The sequence below is a fragment of the Myzus persicae genome, unplaced genomic scaffold (genome assembly GCF_001856785.1).
Source record: "Myzus persicae strain clone G006 unplaced genomic scaffold, MPER_G0061.0, whole genome shotgun sequence".
NCBI lineage: Eukaryota > Metazoa > Arthropoda > Insecta > Hemiptera > Aphididae > Myzus > Myzus persicae.
Genome location: NW_019101341.1, coordinates 47,880 through 73,839, shown reverse-complemented (window position 1 = coordinate 73,839; position 25,960 = coordinate 47,880). Strand labels below are relative to the sequence as shown.

Below are 25,960 nucleotides of genomic sequence, written 5' to 3'. Positions count from 1 at the left end.
TAAATTTCCAAGTAAAATAAAATTGAAATAAGAGAAAATGAATTGTCAAAGCATAGATAATTTAGTTTAGAATTCAAATCTATGTTCAAAATTAAAATCAAAACATTATATAGGCGTAGTGGTTGAAGTCATGAGCTATATTTTTGACCGAAAATGAATCATGCTCCAGCTCTCTTAAAATATTAAGTGTAGTATGGGGTCTAAGATAAAGATGGTAAATATATAACGCTGCCATGATGTCCAGTACACTTATACTCGTATTTTACATACAGTAATAATATTTAAGGTGGATTTATCAATACAAGGGGTGTGGGCCGTGAAAGGCTCTACTCCAGCAGGGATCCATTTGATTTAAATAGGTATTTTTAATCTCTCCAAGCTCAAAACTAAAATTGCGTCTATGATTACAGGCACTTACGATCATACTACCATAGACTTATATATACATAATGCATTCATTGAGTGCTAATAATGTGTCATATGACATCCATAAACTAACTTCATAGATCTATGCTTACAACATTACAGGACACTAGTGTCTTACCTTCTTAATGCCGGGTGCCCGGGTTGCATGCAAAATGTATACAATTAATGGTTCAAATGTTCAATAATTTTTAAGGGACCATTAGCTCATTATTTATTCGTAAAATGTTTATAATTGTTCAAGCAACCTTGCATAACTGTTATACAAATTTTAATAGTTGTCAATAAATTTGGTCCTCCAGCCTCCTCTATAGCTCTATGGGCTATATCCATGGCTATAGATGATACATAATAGTAATAATAATATTACTATCTATAGTCTATAATATAAGAGGTTATATCTGCGTCCGCTGCTTACAAATTTCTATTAAAAATAGATACTTAGTATAAGATTCTAATAATCTATTGTATTAGATACCAACCGAAACTAACAATGATAGTTGCTATAGTTTCATATTTGTTGGATCTATGATAAATTCGTTCATTGCAGTACTTACAACTCTGTATGTAGTTGTTTTACTATTCACCTATGTTATATATTTCGCTATAAATAGTACCTAGTTTCCATAATATCGTCATGACGTCTACTTCAGCATATTATACATTTTATCATCTTCCTAATAAAGAACCAGTTGGACTGTACAACAAGATTGTTCAAGGATATCTTCTCAAATGGTGTGTAAAATTTAAATGTAAAACTTAATAATAGCATTAGGTACAAGTATATATAGGTAATCATTAAACATATTGATAAATATAAGTATAATAAAATGTATTTAATTTAAAAATTCACAATGGTACCATCTATACTACCATAGTTCTATGATACTACTTATGTACCTATAGGCTATAGGCAATTAATAATTATGGACAATTATGGATTGCATTACATAATAGACAAATACATCGGTACATATAATACACTAAGTACAATAATACATTACAAATACATAATATGATAGGTATATTTTATTATTTATATTAGGCAATTTGGCGTATTGTAGGTAAGTACCTAACGCAGACTGTAAAACGCGGATACTTTGTACCACTACATACAAATTACAAAGCAATAACTGAAAACAAAATTCGAGGGAAGGTGGTCAAACATTTGTTTGTATTGATACTGGACACTTATCATTTTTACGGTCAAAATATAAAAACTATTGTTCAACTTTTGAAAATTTGGGGGAGTGGACCCCAGAACCAAAGCCGTATCTGAGTGGGGGTCTGACAGGTCTGTCCGGACAAACCTCCACGAAATTTCTTCGATGTTTTACAAATGTTTTGACAAAATAGTGTTTTGTACCATAATTCATAATATATTAAAATATACTTAGATTTGTTTGTTATTGATGGACAACGTACGCTTTCGATGGCTGCGGTCGACGACGATTAACAACAATAATATTTAATTAATTTCATGAGTTATAAATATTATTACAATATTACTACATTAATCCGTCAATACTATGACAAACAATTCGAATTGTACCGAATTCGAATTTTTAAATTCATCGTAAAGAATACTAAAAGAAATAACAAAAATGTGGTGTTAAATTATTTTTCTAAACTTCCAAAGGCATGTTATATTATTTCATAATATTATGGTTAGTAAATTACTACATTGTCTACATTAATAACTTAACTAAGGAAAGATTAATTATTCATAAGCTTTTTTTTAGACCGAAAATGTTCCTATTCTTCTACGTCTACCACAAATATACACGCCTATACGCCATCATATTTTAGTCATTCATCCATAGTTAGTAAATTGTTTATTTTTATTTCTGAATTTTTTTTATGTTTTGTAGTATTATCCCTAATTTGACTAGATATGAAATTAATTTTGTTTATTTTTAATATATTTTAATAAATGAAGATTAATTTTTTTTTGTTTTACTTTTAACCAACTATCAAAACCTAAATTTGATAAGACTACAATATACATGTCTTGGATCCCCCCCCCCCTTCGCCTTGAAAAATAATTCTAATACGGCCTTGCCCCAGACCACCCTCCAGCTCCGACCTTACAAACTATATACATAAAGTATAGGTAGTAGGTACCTTACCTATAGTTATAAATGTTATTATAAAAAGTCTGAAGTCGTGACCAATTATATTAAAAATGTTATAAAAATTAAGTTAAAAAAAAAAAATAATAAATACCATTATATGGTGTTAAATATTATATATTATAGCACGGAGTAATGATATTTTGTTCCCAGCTAACCTGTAAATTAAAAAAAAACTGGTTATTTAATTATTTTGGCTTGTTTATAAACTTTTTATAACATAATATTTAAATTATTTTTAAATATCAAATGAATAAAATAATGTTTAAATCTCATCAGACTCTATAACATTATATCCAGGGTGATCCATTTAAGAGGATACACTAATAATAATATCAAAAAGTATTAACTTTTTTGAATTTTTTTTTAAAAAAACTTTTGGATTCATGCTTTTCTAAAAAATATTTAAATTTTTTTCACCCTTATATTTATTGGTGAAACCACTATCAACTTTTGATTTTCAAATGAGGACTTATAATAAATTAATAATAAAATAAGTTTGGTGGATTAAGGAACTGTTATAATCGATAGTGCTACAAATATCCAGTCATTCAAATAACCAGTTTTCTACTAATCATTCATCGTAATTCGGTATGTCTAATTAGTCGATAGACTAACAAATGATTTGGGTTAAAAGTACAATAGTTATCACTTATTAATTGTTACTTTGGGTTGAACGGTATCAAATGCATAGCTTATAGCTCCTGATCTTTACAAATTAATAAATAGTATAATTGACTCCTCCTTAAACTATCAAACTTTGAGGAGCTGTATCTCGCGAACAAAATAACGAAGAATAAAAATTTTAATATTAATATTTACAAATAAAATGGTTTTATTAATTTATGACCTTTTTATTTTATGTTCCCATTTGAAAATCAAAAGTTGATAGTGGTTTTACCAATAAATATAAGGGTTAAAAAAATATAAATATCAAACAGTTTTAGAAAAGTATAAATCTGAAAGCTTTAAAAAAAAATTCAAAAATAGTTAATACTTTTCGTGATAATATTAGTATACCCTTATAAATGGATCCCTTTGTATAGGTACCCATATGTACTTATATTTACATAATATTATATACTTCAATACTTTATTTATAAAATAGTACAAAGTGTCCAAGTTATTAATTTTAAACAATGGACCACTTAAAGTGACAATTTACCTTTATAGTAATTTTCACTGGATACAGGGCCATATATTGACAATATCGTTGAATCACAAAATAGATGAAACACCTATTCTGTGGACGAAACGTAGATCGGATAATAATATGACTGAATACTGATTGGAATTATAATATACTGTCATATAATAAATACCAATGTAAATTTTTTTACTTGGGTCTTTTAAATTTTGTTTGGTTGACTCTTTGGTATAATTATGTCTTTTAGACTATAGCAATACTGAATACACTATTGTCTATATTACACTGTGGTGTACGTTATTTTGTCACAGGTCAATGAAGAAATGTTTACATATTCATTATTACGCGTTCAATCAAGAATTTATACCGGATGACATTGACCAGTTTGCATTGGTTTGATACTATTATTATATTAATTTTTGATCTTATTAAATAATACGTAATAATATATATTATATATTATAACTAGGAAATAGATACCCAAAGTGGCGGTATGGTATACGTAGGATTTTTCAATGATAGGTTAGGTTAGATTCAAGCCCTCCGGCTTGAAAATTAATTCCTATTTTATTTATATTTCTATTTTGTCCATGTCTAATGATTTCAGACGTTTAGATGAGGTATTTGAAAATGTTAATACAACTCCAGCTTCTCAATTTTTCTAGTATAATTTTTACAGAGCCACTTTTAATTTATTGTTAGCTAAAACTGTATATTATATTACATTTGTACTGCAGTGCTGGCCGCTAAGGCTTCAAAATTTAACACAAAGTCTTTCATATAAATAGTTCATACTTTACCAAAACATTACTGATCATTTTAGGAAAATTGGTACGCAGATACAATATGTTTTTGCAAAAACCTACCTGGGTACCTATAAACAAAGGTATTATTAGTTATTACTTATTATCTATAGCTGATCCGGTAAGATCAATATCAGTTTATGAATTAGCGTTCTTGCTTACTAGCGAGTAGTGAATGACAGTTGAAACTTAATAAATATATTTTTTTAAAGTCATAATATAATAATACGGGCAAAGGGGAGGGGGTTTCAGCAGTTTAGCCCGTTAGCCCACCCCCTTGCCTACACCACTAGATACACATATAAATGTAATAAGAATATCTATTTTATAGGATTTCTTTCGGGATAACAATGTAGCAAATAACGTACATGCAAGTTTCAGCCAATTTGTCGGCAAGTATTTCATTTTTTAGTATTTGGTTCATATCAGTGGCGCCGAACATGCATAGCGAGTGGGGTAAATACTGTATACCCGAGAACTTTTGAAAAAAGTTGGCCCCGGGACCATTCCTGGCGGCTTGCCCCACTTAATCTGACTTGGTGGGTGATGTGTGATACCCATAAATTAGTACCTATATTATAATCTCAAGTAGAGTTTACCCCGGTATGTTAATAAAGGTTCGGCGCCACTGGTTTATAATGTTTATATATACTATTATAGCAGCAATGTAGTATACTATACAACTATTGTCTATTCACGCATAGTACCATTGATTACAAATACTATTCGTATTTAATATTTATAGTCAATTATAGTACCTATTAAATATATAAAATATTGATAATTTAATTTAGAATGTTTAAAATTTTAAGTACCTCTCGCATTTTAGAATATTTTTTTCGAAACGTTTAAATTAAAACTTAGTTTTTAAGAATTTTAACATTACATTTCTTGAAAAATTCCACAATATTATTACTTATTTTAGTTGTTATAGGTCGTACAGACAGTCCAATCATAACTTATAGGCAATTACAGTTTTCTACTCCCGTGGTTCAATTCAGTACCTAAACCGGCTATACCTACTCATTCCAGACTCCAGTTCCATGGATTATTCATGTACAATACTACAATGACGCTATTATTATTATTGTTATTATTATATTATTATACCTATCGACTTTTTTGTAAATAACTATAAAACTATCTATTATTATTATTTTTTGTTTGAAGTGGTTTTAAAAATCCATGTTGTTACTCTTATCATGTTTATAGGAAGCGAAGTAGCTAAAGTGCAGACCGAATCCATTCCTTGCAACGTTACATCCATGACGTTCTTTGACAGGCTCTTGGACCCGAACAACGGCATAGTCGGCTGCAGCGGATCTGGTGACAACGATAATCACTCGATACGCCAGTGTATGGAAGTGTTCAAGGACGGCATGTACATTTCAAATAAGCTAAAAATGGTATAATTCGTATGAGTATCTTAATTTTTAATTTTTAGGCGAACACTGTACACAAATATAGGGGTTGATACTTTGATCATTTATAGTATATATAGTATGATACTGTATACCATCATTTTACCCTGCAAAATAATTAAATTATTTTCCAATCTATGTGTAGGTAGGTTGGTTTGTCCATGTTATAGCCTATAAGAATTGCTTACTGCTTGGGAGTTAAGAACTTAATCAGTGTAAATTGGTTAAGGTTGGTGTAAATCTATGTAAATTATAGGCCTCCCTAAACATTTCCTACATTTTGCTATGATTATTAAATAGTATTATAGTATTTCTTCTCCCTCCCTATATATTCAACAATATTTGTTTCTATTGTAGTATTGCAGACGTATTGTGTAAATGTATATGCTTAGTAAGTACCTAGTAGTTTGGACTTTTGTCAATAAATTACAACTAAGTTTAACAAATACATTTTTTTATTTTTTTTTATGATATTTTAACATGAGTAGGTGTTATAAATCTCGACAATTATTATGAATATACTTATGTACAATAGTCAATAACTATTACATATAAAATGGTAAAACTCACACAACTAGACTTGAAGGCCAGATTAGAAAATAAAATTGAGTATATGCATAATTATACTCACGTTATTATTAGAGAGAGTGTTGACGAGGAAAAAGTTGAAACCAAGAAAGGAAAAGCAAAACTTTAACCGAGTTCTTTGGAGAGACAGATATCTAAGGACAATTTTTGAGTAGATGTCGGAAGTCACAGTGATCCCCACAGCAATTGGGGATGGGACAATACGGATTACTGTTGAGTCATCCCATTTTAAAAGGCCATTCCGGCACTGTCGGGAAAAAAATTGTGATGAATAAATGTCTTTTTAGTGTAATCCATATAATATTTTTATTTTTAGCCATCACTACCAACGTTGGCCGTGAGACTTGCTTGTGATTATGCGAGTATTATATTATCAGTTGCGAGATTTATGATTATTATTTATTATCATAATGTATAATTTAACTCTAAAGTATTAAAGTTATACAAAGTTGGTCGCTTCTACGATTTTTTTTTATTACAACATTGTATGCATTGCTACCAGTTTATTCCTATTTTATCCACTTCAAGTTTTATTTTCGGACAAAAAATAGCCTATATGTCACAGAAATTTAGCTGTAGCGTTCTAGCGTTGTCTTGTCTAAGGTATGAAAATTCAATTCGAACTGAAATAAAAAGAAAAATGATTCCCAAAACATAGTGTTTATAGAAATGCTTATTTTTGATACACAACGTTGCTAGAAAAATGATTGTATTTGCTCTAGTGGCGCTACCAATGCCGCTCTAATATTTCACTTGGCACTGAATCAACATAATCCAGGAGGTTCATTTTTAAACTTAAATAGTTAAATGCCTTGTAATGTGGATACACAACATTCATTGGTCCAATAGTAATGATTTGCTGTGAACTGTAATTGATTGCCGAGGGGATTGCAACATTTCTACATCGATTCTGTTCATTCTTAGCGCTTCACGTTTCTTGTCGGTTGGACTTGCTCTTATGTATATTTATGACTTGCAACATTGGGAGTTCTGTGACCTAAGTTTCTAAATTAGTACATTTAAATATTTAATTGATGGCATTTTGAGCAGGGCTCAATTCGAATTTGGAAAAAACATTTCGTTTAACGTTATTTAGTATCAAACCGTTAAACAATTTTTGTGTTAAACGTTACTTAAAATTAAAACGTTATAAATTTTTTATGTTTATTGTTATTGGCAGTATAAACGTTATTATATTTTTACGTTTATCGTTATTGGAAATTTAAACGTTATTCAAATATTCTGTTTGTCGTTATTGAAAATTAATACGTTTTCATTTTTACATTCAAATTTTTAACACCATTAAAAATAAAAACATGATATAGTACCTATTACATTTTCACAATTAAAACAATATTATAAACGATAATTTATAATTGTAAATACTAAATATAAATTTTCAATATTACGTCTATTGTCGATGTTTAATATTAATTTAATTTAAACATAAAACCAGAAGTATATACCAAATTCTACACATTACAGCTGTTTGATCCACTAAATTCAAATTTTAAAGTACTGCATGTAATTTTGTTATCTACGTAGATTTTCAAAAACAATATATGTGCGATGTAGTCATGTAGATTGTAGAGCACTCTTAACTAAAAAAGGTAGACAAAAATTATTCAATTTTCTATTTAGACAAAGAAATGCACATATTTTTATATTTTTAATTATAATATAAAAAATCACTTTGTCATTACTTAATAAGGCTTAAAAATTATTTTGATATCTAACAAGAAAAATGACACAAAAATTAAACTATGTAACTTTGATAAAATTGATACATATAATTATAATTGATAGTTTTGGTAAAATACTGTGTATCTAAGTAATTATAGTCTAAGTACCGTTTTTTTAAAAAAAAAGGAAAGATTAAAATCCTGTAAACTGCATGTTAACCAATAACTATGTATAAAAAAAGCTATAATATAATAAATATAATCAATAAATAAAAATAATGTTGCTCCACGTAGAATAGCATGGGTATATCTTACTCATAATCTTAGTTGTTTATCGTTAACACTTTTATAGCTATGAATTATGATTCTAACTATTATAGTATTATTCCCCACGCCACCGTCACAGCCAACCAGCCACCATCCGATGATCTATCCAAACTTATCAGCGAAATTTCCAACATCGTACATCCACTGATTTAGTTATGACGATTTTAGATAAATTAAACTCTACCTTATCTACCCCGTAAATACTCCCATGATCATATAATTGCCATAACAATATCAGCTAGATAGTATAATTATAATATGTTATCCCATTTATCTTTTTTCTTTTTTTTTTCGTTTACATATCATATATGAACCTTATTTTGTGCTTATAATTTATTTTTAATCTTACTGTTGCTATCTGTAGTATTACTTGTCATATTAACTATATTCAATTGTTAATTGTTAATCGTTGAGCTGAATAGTAAGCTTGCTAGCAGCTAATAAAAAAAAAAACTATTATTCCGATTGGTTCTTGAAATGTGATTATGTGAAGTATCATTTTCTGTTATTTTTAACATGTATTTTCTATTTTATTTTTAAATTGGCGGCTTTCGATTTCACTGATTTCCGAGTACAAATTAACATGTTACATTATACCTGCATATCCACACAATATAACAGGGCACATATTTAAAAATAAATTAAAACCATAGAATGCCATAAGCTATTCGTCTAATTCAATCTTATTGAAATCGCCTATAACGTCAATGTTCATTTTAAAAATATAATTATTAAATATTCATTAATTAATTTTATGAACGTAATACGTAAAAATTATGAAAATAAACTATAAAGCTTAATGATCGTTTATAAATTTACGATTTTTCGTGTTTTCTGTTATGTTTCGTTTTATGATTTTTTAAGTTATTGGTTATCATTTTGTTTTGTCTTTTGTTTTACTAAAATGGTCGTTTATTGCTACAATTGTTTAATGATAATTTAGGTATAAATCTAGTTTAATATTACCGTTTAGTTTTCTGTTATCTATTTCAATCGTTTTTTTACTAATATAACGTTATGTAAACGTTTTCAAGCCCTGATTTTGAGGAACTTACCTTGTAATTAACCATATAGCCATGTAGGTATACACCACGTGTTAATCTATCAAAACTTACCAAAAATCTACATTAAATTAAATTTTAAAATAAATTGAAAAACCTTAAGACATAAAAAAAATACATATCAATAAACATGGCCAACTATCTAACCAATGGCAACCAATAAAGGTATTATTATTTATTACTATTTTAATCAAAATTAATTTTTTGCTATTTCCTCATCCCAGAACAGTGGCGTACACAGCTATTTTCAATGGGGGAGGGGCTTACATATAAAAAATTATAACAATATATATTATACATTTATACATTGATAAATCAAAATAATATGTTGTTTAACTATAATATTTATTTTCATTATAAAACAATGTCTATTTTCCTGGGTTTTCGTCCCAACTCATCCATGACTTCTTCAGGAGTTAAATTTATATCACGGTATATCGACAACATGGTCAATCCATTTAATCTGTCCTGTGTAAATACTAAATAATTATTTTTCAGTTTAAAATATGTTATAATATAATGGAGTATAATTTGGAATATCCCATATCTAATAATAACTTCGGTGATGACGGTCTTCTCGCCGTACATTTTTAATCGAAACTCGATTGTGACGGTAACACTGAATTTTTCTTAATTTAATTTTGTATTTATTTTTATTAGTACTATTAATTTTTTTTTTAAATTGTCATCTTTTTTACTATACATTTTTACGTAATTACGTAAACTGAAAAAATACTAAAGGGGGGGTTCGAACACACCCCCCTCCCCGTGTGTACACCACTGTCCCAGAACTATATCGGACTAAATTTACGCCTAAAAACATGCTCCGAAAAGAGGACATCTTTTATTTTTAAAAAAGACGAATGAAATCGGTAAAGGTTAGGTTAGGTTCTCAAGTGATGCCGTCACAAAGTTAATAGGGTCCATTTTTATACACCAAATTAGTAATTAGTAATTATATAGATTTTAAAATACTATAGAAGTAGGTAATTGCTTTTATGGCGGAGTATAGTGCTAAATCGTGCATTTTTAACCGCGGTTTGTATAATTTATTATTTTTTAAATTATTTAATTATATATGCAGATTACTATTATAATTAACAAGTACCTATATTATATTATTATATACCTATTGGAATCATATAAAATAATTTGCATAAGACGTGTATGTGAAAACTTTTTGTACTTACACAGTCGAACTACCTGCCACTCACTAACACGACCTATATCTAATCACGGCACCAAATCATATTACAACATAGGTCATAGACCTATATATAATATACCGATGTCCGAAATATAGGTAAGCGGGTCGCGTGCTCGAGCATATGGAAATATGGAATATATGAATATATTATACAAAATTATATTATAATAAAATTGATCGTTGATCCGATATTGCCGAGATTGAGTAATATAGGTACTCAGTAATAGCCATGAATATCTTAACTTCTGTAGATGTTGTTTGAAGACGAATGCGAAGAATATTTGTTGTATAGCGAAGATGAACGATCAGAGTTCATGTTTCGGCTGTTGCGGCATTTCTCCACCGGCGGCCAATGGTGTCAAGACGAAGTAGTTATCGAACCGTATTTGGACGCAATGAAATACGTTTACAAAGATCTACTTGCGTGAGGAAATCATAATAATAATATATAAATTGCGAATTATTATGATGATAATAATAATAATAATAATAATAATTTATTCCTCTCGTAAATTTGAGGTGATTCAGGTTTTGCTTGTTTCAGTGTCGAAAAAATTCCAGGCTCCGGAATACAAGTCTCGTCCAAGATGTTCAAAGTCGTTGCTTTCGATTCTAACGACACAGTTTTATTTCCAAAACAATGCAGAAATCCCATACCGTACAGTTTCGCTTATTTAACAGTAAATCCTAAAACTCGGACTGTCGCATTATTTTTTCATAATGTCGGTGACACAATATATACATAATAAAATAATATATTCTTCACTTATTCTTTGATGTTGTTTATTCGATTTTTTTTCAAGATTTTATGTTTGAGGTGTATAGAGTTGAAAATACACAGAATCACATCTTTCAAAAAAAATCTTAATTTTTTTTACTGATCGCTTAGTCAATAAATTATGAATTGTGTTAAACAATAAACTTGTTGGTACATTGGTCCAAACTGGTGTAAAATTATCCGCATATTATCCCAGACATGTGAGATTTAGATTCCTGGTCAGGGATAGTGAGTCATGTAAAAGATATGATGCGTTTTTATTTTAATCCAATTGGAACGAGCAAATCTCTAGATAGTTTATTACTGATATATAATCAAGGAATATTCACCACATATCTATTCCAACAAGTAGAAAGTTTGGTTGTGAGCTGTAATTTGTATTATTTATTTCTTAAGTAGGTGCTGAAGTAATAAAGTGGGTTCTTTTTAATTTGATAATTAATTAGATCCATTAAGAGGTCTCCTCTATTAACAATAATGTTGTCATCGCCCATCAGATTACTCATGAAAGTAATGTTCTGAATTTTTCAACCAATGACAGCAATAAGGCAGTTCTCATTATACATTATGCAAAGAAATACCAATTATTATTTAAACATACAATGGTAAAAAGTCAAATTACAATTTTGTTTTGATGAATAAACATTTATTTCTATTCTTAGAAAATTATTGAGTTAACATATCATTTATAAAGTATCTAATAAGTATCTACCCTTTTAGTCTTAAGTTTAATAAACCAATATTTTTTTTAAAAATCTCTCTTGTAGCAAATGTAGAACATATTTATGATATTATTTATTAAATGCATATAATGCTTAAAAATACTTTTATAAGCTAACTTCATTAACTACAATATTATAATACATAAATAAAAACCATTGATAAAGAGTTTAAAATATTTCTAAAACTAATATCAAAAAAAAATATATCTACCATCAAATAAATGTATTACGTAGGACATTTGTGGATATATTTAATTAACAAATTGTATTCAATACATTTAATAACGGGTAAGTATAAAAAAAAAAAATAAAACACAATTATTATTATTCTAAACTTACCAACTAAATCTCAAACAAAGCTAATATAGTAATATATATTATATACATTATATTTTTTTTTCATTTAAATATATAACATATTAAGATTCATTAGATTGATTGATTTTGATTGATTTATTACAATGCAAAATGTACTTTGAATTAATATTTGTTTACTATCAAAAGAAGAAATATTTGGACCAGAAATTTTGTTTAAACATTTCTGAGTTGAATAATACAAGAATTCATACACAGCAAATTTGATATTAATAATTTCTAAATGAACAAAAAAAATAAACTAACATATACAACATGTATAAAAAATTCACCTAGTGTTTTAGAGTAATAGTTCAGTTATTTAAAAATAATATTTAGTGTCTTGGTAAAACAAATAAAAGTAAAATATTTGCTGTATTAATTAGAAACCGTGTAGTTACATAATCTTATTACATACATTTTAAAATATTTTGAGACCAGCTTTTGTGCTTACTTTGATTTTATGTACTGAAATATAGCTTTATAACATATTAATGTCCAGTTTGTGGTCGATGATGTTGTTGCTCTTCACTGTCCACCAAATAAGTGAGAAAGGCGGTGAACAAAAAAATTCCAGTCAATATTCCCAGTGTACCCGTAGATGTATAAGAAAAAAATGAGTAGAACTGGATTCTGGCGTACCAAAGTAATGATATTATAATCGTGATTAAAGCAGATAATAATGTTGCCAAATTCCATTCACGTTGAACTGGTCCATGTTGACGATGACCATGACGTATAACGTTTGGTAGTGTTTGTTCAGCAGCATTGTGGTTTACAGGATCAGGGGTTTGCTGAGCATTAGCTGTAGGACGTGGCTGATGTATAAGACAGTGTACAACACAATTATCATGAAGTCCACAACTACTTAGTGATGCTTCATCATCATGTAACACCTTTCCTTGAAATATCAAACGAATAATTTTATTGGATGATAGCTCATTGGTAAAGTGTCTCCTGGAATAAAAATAACATAACATAATCGCATAAGATTATAAGATAGCATTCATTGTTCAATTTGTATAATACCTTTTGAAAACTCCAATTGTTTCTTGTAGTCTGCCTTGAACCAAACGACAGTTGTCGTTCAAATACTTCAGTCGTATTCTTATAGAGTCTTCATAAATCTGTGGTTCATTTTCAATATCATTGGTATCATTGCTTTGACTAGATTCATCAAACTGTTCAGTTTCTGATACATCAGTTTTTGCAGCAACAGGATTATCATTGCTTAAAGTTGAATTTGTTGTTTGAGTTACATCATTTAATGGAACAGTTTCAGTTGCCGATTGTTCACCTGAAGTAATATATTACATAAACTCATTACATGTACAATAAAAAATAAAATTATTGCAAGCGAATCAAGTAATTCTAAAACCAATAACTTTTAATTATGATTATATTAAGCAGTAGTCAAAATTATTGGTTACCGCAATAAAAAAAATCTTCTCTAAATCAAAAACATTGTTTAAGGTTATTCATCAATAATAGCGGCTTGCATATTTGCATCCGCAAAAAGTTTATTATTAAAAAATTAGTGTGAATAATTTAGATTATTACACATTGATTCAATAAAATATAAAATTATTATTTTTCAAAGTATCTACTGGTTAATTAAACTTAGTTATTATTAGTCATTAATAATTTATTTTAAGGATATTTGTTCACACTTAGTATCATCTACCACTGATGTTCAGTAAGAATGCAAATAATCTTGTACTTAAATGAAAGTATTTTTAAAGAGTTTTAAAAATCAGTACTAGTAACTTTAATTAATCACTATGAACTATATGCGGAACCCAAAGTAAAATCAGACATTTTTTAATAAACTGACTCAAATATGAAAACTTAAGAAAAGAAGAAAATTTGCCAGAACACCTCTCAGAAATATATCATTGAATTTAAATTTAACACCATCCATTACACTGACCCAGTTGTAACCAACAGTAGAGCGGAGCGACATCCACTTACCCATTTTTTTTTGTTTTGTTTTTAATATTTAATCATTATATAAATCTACCTATTAATTAATAAGTTTAACTAGACAAATTTTAATTACCTAATTTTAATTTTCTAGGAATTTTTCAGGAATATTTTGTCTATACAATACTTATGTATTAATCAAGAATAATAAATAACAAACTTACTCGTGGTTTGATTAGGAACAACTACAGGTGTGGCCCTAGTAGCATCATGGTGTCGTCTCCTTGTACGTCTTTCCAAGATAAAAACGGCACCACGGAATATTTGCATTTCGGCTACTTGTGTAGACATCCATAGTAATACGATCAATACAACAACGAACAGTATACCAAAAAACTGAATAACTTCATCACCAAATCCTTCCACTAACGCCATAGCTACATAATTATAAATGAATAGAAATTAGCACTGCATTTATCACCAATGGTATGTATATAACTTACTGCTTTATTTTACTCCAAAAGACAAAAATTACAGTTCTTCAATTTTTCCCACTCATTTACATGATTATTGTATTAACACCGAATACAACTACCTAGGTAGTGCTTCATTATTTTAGTATCAAATATCAGCATTCACAATCTTTATTTTATTATTATTGAATTATACAATTTCAAGGTTGTTGATTACGGTAAAACGAATTAACTTTTAAGTAAACTACGAAACACATTAAACTAGTTAGAGCCCTTGAAATCGAAGGCCAAATCTATAATTTTCAATTCAATCTGAATTCTCGACGTCAACTATTGACTTTTGAGCGACTTGCGAGTTTACTACTATCAATTATCAGCCTATTTCAGTATTTTTCCAATAATTCATCAAATTAATAAAAAAAAAAAGTACATTTATATATTATCATCTATTATTGATAATATAAACCATGGTCTCAGAATATCTATAAACACATGACAACAGAACCAACTACCAAGAATAAATGAATAATTACCATTCGTACTACAACTTACTGTGGTACTACAACTGCCGCTATCTCGTGAGCTGCAATTTCCATATTATGGAATGTAATGTTCTGTGGTGCCGTGGTGGTATTCAGCATTACATTTCAGCTGGTATTGGCTTTTGTAGTTTGTATAGTTCTTTCAGTCCGTGACAAATCGTCACTGTCAATACTTTATTGATGAGCAATCAGTAATTATTACGGTCCGTCGGTCTATGACCAGGGCAAGGTGGTTTTATAATTTATATACACGATCCACCAGCTGAGCGTATTATATTATGCACGAACTAAGACCACATTATCTTAGTTCATGTCTTCATGGTAGAAGCTAGGGTAATAATTTTTAATTAGCATACATTTGGTAATAGACAATGCCTATTTGATATAATAATAATTTTATGGTAAATTCAAGGTGTATTGATGCATATATTACCACGATTAAAATTATCTGTTATCTTAACTTTAATCGTGGCATACATCATGGACATTTACACTGTATTAGCAGATATTTAGTCTATTACTGTTAAAACGCATAACTTATTAGTTATTACATAAATACACATTGGGTAAATGATAATTACTAATAAATAGTGAATACCAGTAGGGCTTGAACAAATGTGCAAGAGGTGAGGTGCGTCTGCACGGGGTGGCCATTTAAGTGGATAATTAGGGGCGGCATTTTAACCTTAGATATTATGGACAATTTTTAAACCGCAAAATATCCAGAGCCGGCCCTGAAATATTAGATATATCTGTGGTGAATAACATTGGAGGAAATTCATTACAATTTCAGGGAGCTAACATTTATAATATCAATGTGAGCAATGGGGGGAGGGGGGCTTCGATCACGCCCAACTTAAAAGCTGTCTGTTTTAGTGGGGCTAATGTAATATTGGGATTTGGGAGGGGGGCTAAGCCGCACACCCCAATTTCCGCCCATGATGAATAGCGTAGATCAGAGAAGTGGCGAACGTATGACACGCGCACACTATTTTATTGACACACACGAATGTGTAAGAGTTTGATAATATTAAAGTTTTTAAAAAAAAAATTGAAGGGTTACCGAACTAGTTAACACACAGGAAAAACAAAATCCAACCAAAATTTTTATTGGACACGCTGATACAAAAAGGTTCGCCATCCCTTGCGTAGATCATATAGGTACCATGTAGGAGCGTAAATTTAATACTATGATCTGAGCCCTAAGGGTAAAAGTGACTGTTGTTAAATGATCATTAATTGATTACTGATTATCTACTGATAAATGATAATTTTCAAATTTGCTGTTATACTGCGTATAGCTTAATTATAAATACTTATTTTGTTGACAAAAAAATAATTTTTGAGTATTTGACCAAAACTGTTACCTACAATATTATGTATAATACTCCATCTACATATTGTCTACATAATTAAATAGTTACAAAATGGTCCCCGTTGAATTTCATAAACTATAATCAGATTAGTGACTACTCATCATAAGATTTTTGTCCTAAAAAAAAGAGATCTACCCTTCTATCGTTCTTATAAATAATAAGAGTGATTAGGTATTATATAATTAGTTACTTTATAAAGGTTATACTTAACAATTACTTTTATTGAGTACCTATAGATTACTGGGCACGGACTAAGATTTTAGAATATTAGCACCGCGTACCTATATTATTATGAAAAAGTAATTTTGAATAGTTCACTAGTAATTTATTTAGTTAAATCGAGTGATTATGATGTACAGAAAACCAAATTGTAATTGATTAAGTTCCAAAACATTTATGGGGATGATCAATATTGCATAAGTATTTTCAATTTTGTGGAATATAATAAATAGTAACTATTTTGAATATAATAATATAGATCAACAAGAATAAAATTCGGAACTTCTCATCTCTTAAGAATCGAAAAAATTGTATTCCGGGACCCCGGGTTCGTGTCTCTACAATTCACTTTACATTCAATGCCCACTGGCTACTGTTATACGCCGATAAATAATTAACAATTATAATAATATATTCAAAGGTCAATATAGAAGTTTCAAAATAAAACTACGCTGATCATTAATTATCAATTGACATTATAATTTTTTATTTATTTTAAGCCACGGTATGATACTAGTATCTACATCCGTGCTTAAGACACACAAGTACACCAGCCACAAGTGAACGACGTCTGTTTGATTTTGATATTTGTCGGCAATCGCTTGATCAAACGGGGCTGCTGCTGCGGCGTTGGAAACGTTGGCCACACTGCGACCGGTCCAGTGGTGCGCGACCACAGGTCGGGGACACATCCGTCGGCGCGGGGTTCGGTTGGTACGAGCTCCAATGGTTCTCTCCCCTCGTCTATCCTGCCGACCGTATCGTGGAATCGTGGTTCCGTTTACATTGGTTTACAGAGTACAGACGGTCGACGGGAAAAATAAGGTTTAAGCAGTTAGTAATAATATGTCATTCGGTTTCGCGACTTCACGATCTTGTTTGGGCGCCGTGCTCCGGTGATCCGCGCATCCGTGTCCACGACGCCGGACCGATGTCCCGTCTTTCGGTCTGAACCCGACGCCTCGCCGTGCCCATCGCCCGTCGTCCGCGCCGGATATCCAAGTTCGAGGGTGCTCCTGCGACTGCAGCTGCTTGTCAGTCCACCCGTCGTCCGCACGACGGGCCTGGTCCACAGTCATCCCCGTCCACGCCCGGGTGGCCACCGCCGCCGGATATCCACGCTCTTGCAAATGGCCGACTTTGGACGTGGGCCAGTTATGTAAGGGGCCCCGCCGCACGACAGTGACGACACACCGCCACCGCAACCGCCGCCGCCGCCACCACCACCACCGCCACTACCTTCCCGCCCGCGCACGTAACCGTGAATGGCACCGCATTACTAGTCGTCGTCGTCACTCGGCAGTGACTTTGGACACATAATCAGACTTCGCCCGGAACGGATAGCTGCCTCGTCGCGCAAAGGTAACGTATTTTGCAATTATTTGGAAGCTAATTTTTTTTTCTACGATCGTGTTCTCGTCTCGGGTGTACCCCAGACCTTTTCGCGGACTCCGCACTCGGTCCGCGACCCAATATTTTTCGGGAACCCGGGCCATCGGGACAGCCGACGTAAGGGACCGGACGTGGCGCTCGGGATTTTTTTTTACTCCTATCCGCGCTCGTGAAGGTGACCTAAATACTACATCATCGGTGTTACGGATGTGGCGCGCGCGTAGAATGTAGAACGACGACGTAGTTGGCGACCGCCTAGGAGTGCGATGTAGCAGTCGTTTGGCGAAACGAGGTGGACGGCGGGCGGTGGAGTGTTGGGCGGCAGTGGCAGTGCGGTAGGGAATTGTTCGTCCAAGGGGCCACGGGGGACACGACCGGAGGCGGCAACTGGATTTCGGTTCTCGTTCTCTATATCATGCGGTGCTGTCGCTGCCTGACCGCCTGCCCGCCCGCTCGCCCTCTCGCTCCCGACGACCTGCTGCAGCTAATTCGTTATGCGCGTGAAAATACTTTAACGCAATACACCTGCCGCCGCTAACGGTGAGCGGTTGATGATACGCTTCAGGATTTTTACATATTACATATATATATTTTTCACTCCGGCCGGGAGTGGCGTTGTCGCGTGTGCGTGTGTGCGGAACGAACAGCAGACGGCCGGCTGCACCTCCTTCTGGTCTCCGGACACGGTGGAATTGTTCCAGGGAAACGAGTGTGTGGGCCGTCTGCGACTACGACGACGACGACTGCGGTGCCTTCGTCGTCAACGGTGTCGCGGACGACTGGGCCAGTTACTTTGCGAATATTACTCGGGCGTCGGTAAAAAACTCGTCGAGGTGGTCGTGAAATTTTTGCTTCTCGAAATCGCCGTTTGTCACTCGGTAGTCGGTACACACTTTAATCGTGCCTTCCGGTATCTATTAACAATACTATTAAAATTAATTATATAGGTATTATTATTTATTAATTCATTCATGTTTTGTTATCAATTATTATTGATAAGATAACATCTAGGCTTACCAAAATTTGAATTTTTCATTTTTATCATCACGCCATCGTGTTTTAGAGGGAAATAATCGTATTCCGAACATTTATAGCACCGCGCGCGTGTGTAAGATTTCATAGTAAATTTATGTGTAATGATATACAGCTGCAGCAGCTGCTGTTGCCGCCGCCGCCGCCACCTACCTATTATTATTATTGTTATCACGATTCTTCAAAAACGATTGTTATTATAATATTATTAAAATACGTATATATACCGATTTCATTATCATTTAGTATTTTACGGCGATACTACGATGAATTTTTATTATTATTTCGCGACTAGTTTTGCAATAGTATTTATGTGTGAAAAAAGGAATTCATCTATGAATGTCCCGAAATAAGTATTGACAAATTTATGATTTTTAAAAATTCAGATTTGAACAAACCAATGTATATTGGTTATTTATAAAAAAAATAATTACATAATAAAATATAAATACAAGAGTCCATATAAAATAGTAAACTAAAAAACAAAATTAAATTGTAACTTTTTAGATTTTAAATAATTTAATTTTACTTATAACTGACTGTATAATACTTAGAATATCATAACCAGGGCTCGTAAGTTCATGCATCCGCATGTTTTTTCTGCTACACCGAAAAACATGCTAACTGAGATACAAATCCGTTTCATAACAGTAGTAATAATAATATAAAGTTTAATAGTGCATGTTTTTGCATGTTTTGGGTGTTAGGGCATATTTGGCATATAGTCGATTTTTTAGAGTTGATAGCGCATATTATTTCATAAAAAAATTTTTTAGACAAATATTTGAAAAGTTTCTTGTTTTTTATTTACTTTTCCGTTTACAAAATGAGAGTATTTTTAATTATTTTTATTATCCTGTGACTACCTATAGTATCCTAGCTATCCATATTATGAACTTCACAAGTATTCATTTTTTTTTTATTTTACTAATTTTGGTTAATAAATGTATACAAATTAAAATTAATAAAACACTTTTAAATTAATGGATATATTCTTATTATTTTAAAATTTGCCCATGGTTGTTTTACATAATGCATATTTTTAGTGCATAATTTAAAAATGTTAGGGCTTATAAATGCAAATTTTCAAACTTTTTAGTGCATATTTTAATGCATATTTTGCTAATTTTGAGGGCATGAATGCATGCTTATTTATACATTTTTTAGTGCATGAACTTACGAGCCCTGATCATAACCAATATACTATTTTCACATCAGAAAAAACCTTATTGTGTTTTATTTTCTATATTGAACCAGTAAACGTGTTTATTGAGACTGTTGAGAGTATTAATTTCTTAATAATTCTATTTTAAATACGGTAAAATGTTCATTTTGTGTTTGTATTTATTTAATAATGAATTAATATACAATTTTTATTTGTTCTAGGAATTTAATTGGTCTACACAAAATATTAAAATGTCACGACTACATCACATACAGCCAGAAGTAAGTATAAAACCTATCCCTATTTATGCCTAAAAAATATTGCTTTTTTGTTAGAGTCAATTTGTTTTTGTTTAAAAATATGTCCTGACTTAAACTTAATGTGTGTTTTTAGGTATCAATTTTTGCTGTTTCTCCAAATCCTCCTCCCAAACCAAGGAAAATTAAAAGCGAACCCCCTCCTTTAAAACCAGCAATATGGCCTTCCAAACAACCTGCCGCATCTATGCAACTACAACAATTCTTAAAAGCTCAGCGTCTGAGTCAAAAACAACTAGTTCAAAGAGGGCCCCCGCCACTAAACAAAATGCAATATTTTGCTAATGATAGTCGTACAGAGTATCAAAAACAACAACAGGCAATGCATCAAAAAATGATGCAGCAACGTGCCATAATAAATAGCCATACTAACAATAATAGTATACGGGAAGATTCTCCAAACCCAATGGATTTTTTAGAGGTACCTGGTTAAATTGTGTGAAAATTTTTTTCTGGGTTTAAAATTTGAACATTATTAATTATAGATTGGAGTTCATGCTGGTAACTGTATTATCAATAATATTCCAAGGGATAAACCAAGGTCCAATTTTAAATCGGTAATGTGATAAAACTAAAAGATGATATATTTTATCAGGACTCAAAATTTGAAACTGAACAATTTATAAACTAAAAGTTTAACAGTTTGTTTTGGGCCTGATTTTTATTATTTGATTTTATTTAATAATTTATTATGTTATAAATCTATTTATAGGGAGGGAGTTTATCACAATCAGATTCCGGTAGTCGTCGTAAAAATGCTAATCCAAGAAAAGTAGCTCGAGAAAATGAAATTGAACCACCAGGACCAAGTGATCATTTTCTGCTTTCTCAGATTAAACAAGAAAACCTTCGTCAATCCTGTTTGTTATGTGAACGAAATTTTAGTAATAAAATTGATCTAAGTCAACATATATCTGAAGTACATGGTATTGAACCTTCAGATTTACATAAATTAAATGGGCATTTGGGGGAAGATGAAGAACTTGCTGAAAGTATGATGGAAGCTGAAACTGTGTTTTTTTGTGAAGTATGTACTAGAGAATTTCAAGACAAAGCTAGTCTTTGGTTACATATGGTCAGAGGTCACAAACAGGAAGCTGCAGTTACATGTGGAGTGTGTATGAAAATCTGCAGTGATAGTAAATCTCTAATGGAACATGTAAATATCCAACATCCCAAAAATTGTGATACTGCTGATTCCGTGCAACGTAGGTATAGATGTCAGGTATGTGCACGGCAACACGATACCAAGAAAAAAATGATGAGACACGTGGTCATCCACACAGTATATGATAATGATGGCCAAATTATCGATCCTGATAAGTTAATAATAATCAATAATAATTTTCATCCGACTAAATCATCAAATAACGAACATTACACAATTAGCTGTCAAGTATGTCATAAAGTATTTCCAAGTGAAGAAAAACTTTTACGACACATGTCTTCTGTTCATTTAATGACTGGTTGTGATGATATGATTACTACCACAGCCGTAACAACCACTGGTAATTCTTCTCAAAGTAGTTTTGTAAATCGTTGTGAATTATGTGGTGATTCATGTGGTTCTCGTACTGAAAAATGGTGGCATGTGCTTAAAGAGCACGGCACTAATGAAACACTTATATGCCCAAAACCAGATTGTAGAAAATTATTTGTGTCACCATCTTTACAAATTGAACATCAATCTCACCATGAAACCCAAGGTGAACTTCCAAATACCTGTGAAGTATGTGGGCGGTTATGGCCTAATCGAAATGATTTTTATAAACACATAATGGCTGTGCACGCCGAATGTATGCCTTTATTATGTGGTATATGTTTAAAAGTTCATGTAGATGTACCAAATCTTAGAGAACATATTAAAGAAAAACACGAGCCTTTAGTATCCAAAGAAAATGCTATTTATTGCGATATATGTGGTCGCACTTACACCAAATGGTCAAAAATGATGAGGCATAGATCAATTCACAATGTTGAAGATCAGGTATCTCACTTTGTTACAGATCAATTAACTGAAGTGAATCTTAAGTGTACATTGTGTCCTGATACTGAATTTAAAACTGTTGAAGAAATATCTGAACACAGAAAGAATGACCATCAACTGCATGTATGCGATCTCTGTTCAAAATACTATAGTGGCAATAATCATTTATGGAAGCATGTTAGCAGACAACACAAAGGTCATCCAGATGTTACGTGTAGCTTATGTGCACGCACATCTGCATCTAAAGTTCACCTCAAAAGACATATGATAAAATATCATTCTGATCCTGTGGATCAACTTATAGACAAGTCAAATAATAGCATATGTGCAGAGTTAAATGCTATTCACCAATGTATAAGATGTGATAAAGTGTTTAGGATTAGAAGTTTACTGAAGAAACATCTTAAATACTGCAAAGGTAAAAGAGATGCAATGCCAATACCCAAAGAAAAAGGTCATTATCCTTGTACAAAATGTGGTAAAACATTTGAATATCAGACATACTTAAATAGACATTTAAAGCATAGCCACTTAGTTCAGTACTGTGAGATATGTTCTGAGGATAAAACAGGTGAACACTTTGACAGTAAAATGTTATTAATGGATCATATCAGAGAAAAACATGGAAATGATCCAGAGTTGTGTTGTGATGTTGAAGGTTGTGATAAAGTTATGAGAACTAAAGTCGATTGCCAGAAACATAAACGTGATCATGTTCGTAAAGTATTTTCATATGTTTGTGAATTTTGTGGAGATATGCACTCAAATAAGAAAACCTATAGAAAACACTTGAGGCAGCGACACAAAGGAAACACTCAGTATTTATGTGGAGTGTGTATGGAAGTATGTGTTGACAATGATGGTTTATCAAAACATTTACATGAAGCGCACCCTCAGACATTTTCCAAGTCAAATATTTGCCAGATTTGTGGGAAAATGTTTACTCTTGGAAGTAAAGTTGGAGAACACATAGATAAAATTCATGGAAAAAATTTAAAACCTTGCAAAATCTGTTGGAAAGTATTCAGCGACATGGATAAACTTAAAGATCACATTGAAAATCATCCAGCAAAAGAAGAGTTCCCCAAAGTAGCTACCCCTGTGAAAAAGCCAATAGAACCAAAACCAAAAACTCCCAAGCTATATGGTCTTCCTAAAGAACTTGCTGAGCTCGGTTTCAATGAAGAGCAACAGGAGAGTTTGAAACGAGATATAGACGATGTTACTTCAGATATAAACACAAAGAGACTGAGAAAATTACATTCTTGTACAGTTTGCTACAAAAGCTTTAGGTTTGAAACGGATCTATATGATCACAAACGAGAAGAGCATTCAATTATTGAAGACAGTTATATGGAAGAAGAAACTGAGCGCAAGGAACAACAGCCAGCTGTGCCAAAAAGTAATAAAACCGTGTGTGGTATATGCAAAAAAGAATGGATAAGTTTAAAACATTTTTGGCAACATTTAATTAGAGCTCATCGTACAGAAGCTGCATTCGTTTGTGGTATTTGTTGTAAAATAACTAAGAATTATGATGAGCTAGCTTTACATTTAGATAATCACCATCCGAATGCCACCGTTTTGTCATTATTTGCTTGTGACGTTTGTGGTCGCAATCACAATGCATTTTCAAAACTCCAAAAACATCGTATTATACATTCGACTGCACCACCTGTGTTCCCGAAATTCCATTGTGATGAGTGTGAACTGGTGTTTAACTCAAAGTCATATGGAGAGAAACATATTTTAAGCCATGGACCTGGTAGTAAATTATGCAAGGGCAAAGATTTATGTCAAGAAATGGATGAGGACATGCTGGACGACCAAATTGAAGAGGAGGAAGAAGAAGAAGAAGAGGTAGAAGATGGCGGAGATGTAGAAACAGAAAATAAAGGAGATGATGATGAAGATGAGGAGGAAGAGGAGGAAGATGTCGAACAAATCGACGATGATGGAGATGATGATGATAATGAACAAAATGATGATGTAGAAGATGATGAAGATGTGGAACAGAATGCTGAAGAAGAAGAAGACGATGACGACGATGAACAAAATGATGATGTTGATGCCGAGGAAGATAAGGAGCAGGTTGAAGCAGATGATGATGAAGAAGAAGATGTAGAGGAAAATGGTGTGGATGATCAGGATGATGATGAGGATGAAGAACAAGAAGAGGAAGAGGACGATGATGATGAAGTCTAATTTAGGTTCCTATAATTAAGTTGTTGAGCTTTTTGTTTGAGGAGTTGTTGTGTAACACCTGTTGTTTTTCTATTTATTTAATTTATACAAAGAACTTTTAGTGACCAAACCATTTGGAAGTCGATATATTTTAATGAATGCATAATATTCTATAAAGACTGGTACCTATGCTGCCGAAGGCTGCCAAAACAATTACATACCTACCTAATTCTTGGTATCAACAATACATATTGTATATAATTTTTATACTTATAATAGGCATGGGTTTTGTTCTGTGTATTACATTTTTATATTAATATATATATATATAATTTATTTTTAACACCAAATAAATAATCATTGTACTATATTTTTGTTATTTACTGTTAAAAAGGCACTTTAATACCTGTTACGCTATTTGTAAATATTCTTTCGACTTCATTGACATTGTATAAACAATACCCAAATATTATGTTAAGTGTACGAATTTTTTTGAGTAAGAATGTATATCATTGTAGAAATTATTTATTAAGCAAACTTATTTTTCAACCAAATTATGCGTAATTTTATATAATCTGTGTGTAGTCAATAATTGTCGTAAGGGTTTTTTTCTACTTGTATTTTACTTGGATCAAACATTTTAGACGTATCTAATCAATTATACAATATAAACATAAAACAAATATTTTTGTCTCGTGATTTATT

At 31.5% G+C, this 25,960-nt stretch overlaps 3 protein-coding genes and 1 long non-coding RNA gene across 5 annotated transcripts; 2 read left to right on the top strand and 2 right to left on the bottom strand.

Moving 5' to 3' along the window:
- Positions 1-991: 991 nt before the first annotated feature.
- LOC111028701 (uncharacterized protein C11orf70-like) lies at positions 992-12,372 on the top strand. The gene is made up of 6 exons (XM_022307433.1): positions 992-1,158; positions 4,014-4,095; positions 4,837-4,897; positions 5,718-5,911; positions 11,043-11,215; positions 11,336-12,372. Exons 1-6 carry the CDS (start codon positions 1,061-1,063, stop codon positions 11,535-11,537), a joined length of 810 nt encoding a protein of 269 aa, XP_022163125.1. The 5' UTR covers positions 992-1,060; the 3' UTR covers positions 11,538-12,372.
- A 684-nt stretch (positions 12,373-13,056) lies between these two features.
- Positions 13,057-15,497, bottom strand: LOC111028696 (transmembrane and ubiquitin-like domain-containing protein 1). Its single transcript, XM_022307428.1, has 4 exons — positions 15,072-15,497; positions 14,793-15,005; positions 13,675-13,942; positions 13,057-13,602 (listed from the first exon to the last, which is right to left on the bottom strand). The coding sequence occupies exons 2-4, from the start codon at positions 15,001-15,003 to the stop codon at positions 13,137-13,139; spliced, it is 945 nt and encodes a 314-aa protein (XP_022163120.1). The 5' UTR covers positions 15,004-15,005; positions 15,072-15,497; the 3' UTR covers positions 13,057-13,136.
- Positions 15,498-17,678: 2,181 nt separating this feature from the next.
- On the top strand, positions 17,679-25,940 carry LOC111028689 (zinc finger protein Xfin-like). 2 transcript variants are annotated; one of them, XM_022307421.1, is made up of 5 exons: positions 17,679-18,540; positions 20,989-21,048; positions 21,161-21,505; positions 21,570-21,641; positions 21,797-25,940. In XM_022307421.1, the coding sequence occupies exons 2-5, from the start codon at positions 21,019-21,021 to the stop codon at positions 25,274-25,276; spliced, it is 3,927 nt and encodes a 1,308-aa protein (XP_022163113.1). In that variant the 5' UTR covers positions 17,679-18,540; positions 20,989-21,018; the 3' UTR covers positions 25,277-25,940. The 2 variants fall into 2 exon arrangements, with proteins under 2 accessions (XP_022163113.1, XP_022163114.1); XM_022307422.1 differs by lacking the exon at positions 17,679-18,540 and adding an exon at positions 18,569-19,480.
- LOC111028691 lies at positions 19,345-20,581 on the bottom strand. The gene is made up of 2 exons (XR_002603928.1): positions 19,588-20,581; positions 19,345-19,484 (listed from the first exon to the last, which is right to left on the bottom strand). It is a non-coding gene; the product is annotated as an uncharacterized LOC111028691 (long non-coding RNA).
- Positions 25,941-25,960: the final 20 nt, after the last annotated feature.

What these genes read in the sequence shown, in the direction of transcription:
- LOC111028701 (XM_022307433.1), top strand. Translation starts at nt 1,061, where the DNA reads ATGACGTCTACTTCAGCATATTATACATTTTATCATCTTCCTAATAAA. An exon ending in AAGTTTCAGCCAATTTGTCG is followed by an intron (nt 4,898 to 5,717) that starts GCAAGTATTTCA and finishes TCATGTTTATAG; the next exon opens with GAAGCGAAGTAGCTAAAGTG. An exon ending in GTTTACAAAGATCTACTTGC is followed by an intron (nt 11,216 to 11,335) that starts GTGAGGAAATCA and finishes TGCTTGTTTCAG; the next exon opens with TGTCGAAAAAATTCCAGGCT.
- LOC111028696 (XM_022307428.1), bottom strand. Translation starts at nt 15,003, where the DNA reads ATGGCGTTAGTGGAAGGATTTGGTGATGAAGTTATTCAGTTTTTTGGT. An exon ending in TGTTCCTAATCAAACCACGA is followed by an intron (nt 13,943 to 14,792) that starts GTAAGTTTGTTA and finishes ATATTACTTCAG; the next exon opens with GTGAACAATCGGCAACTGAA. An exon ending in ACAATTGGAGTTTTCAAAAG is followed by an intron (nt 13,603 to 13,674) that starts GTATTATACAAA and finishes TTTTTATTCCAG; the next exon opens with GAGACACTTTACCAATGAGC.
- LOC111028689 (XM_022307421.1), top strand. Translation starts at nt 21,019, where the DNA reads ATGTCACGACTACATCACATACAGCCAGAA. An exon ending in ACCCAATGGATTTTTTAGAG is followed by an intron (nt 21,506 to 21,569) that starts GTACCTGGTTAA and finishes TATTAATTATAG; the next exon opens with ATTGGAGTTCATGCTGGTAA. An exon ending in CAAGGTCCAATTTTAAATCG is followed by an intron (nt 21,642 to 21,796) that starts GTAATGTGATAA and finishes ATCTATTTATAG; the next exon opens with GGAGGGAGTTTATCACAATC.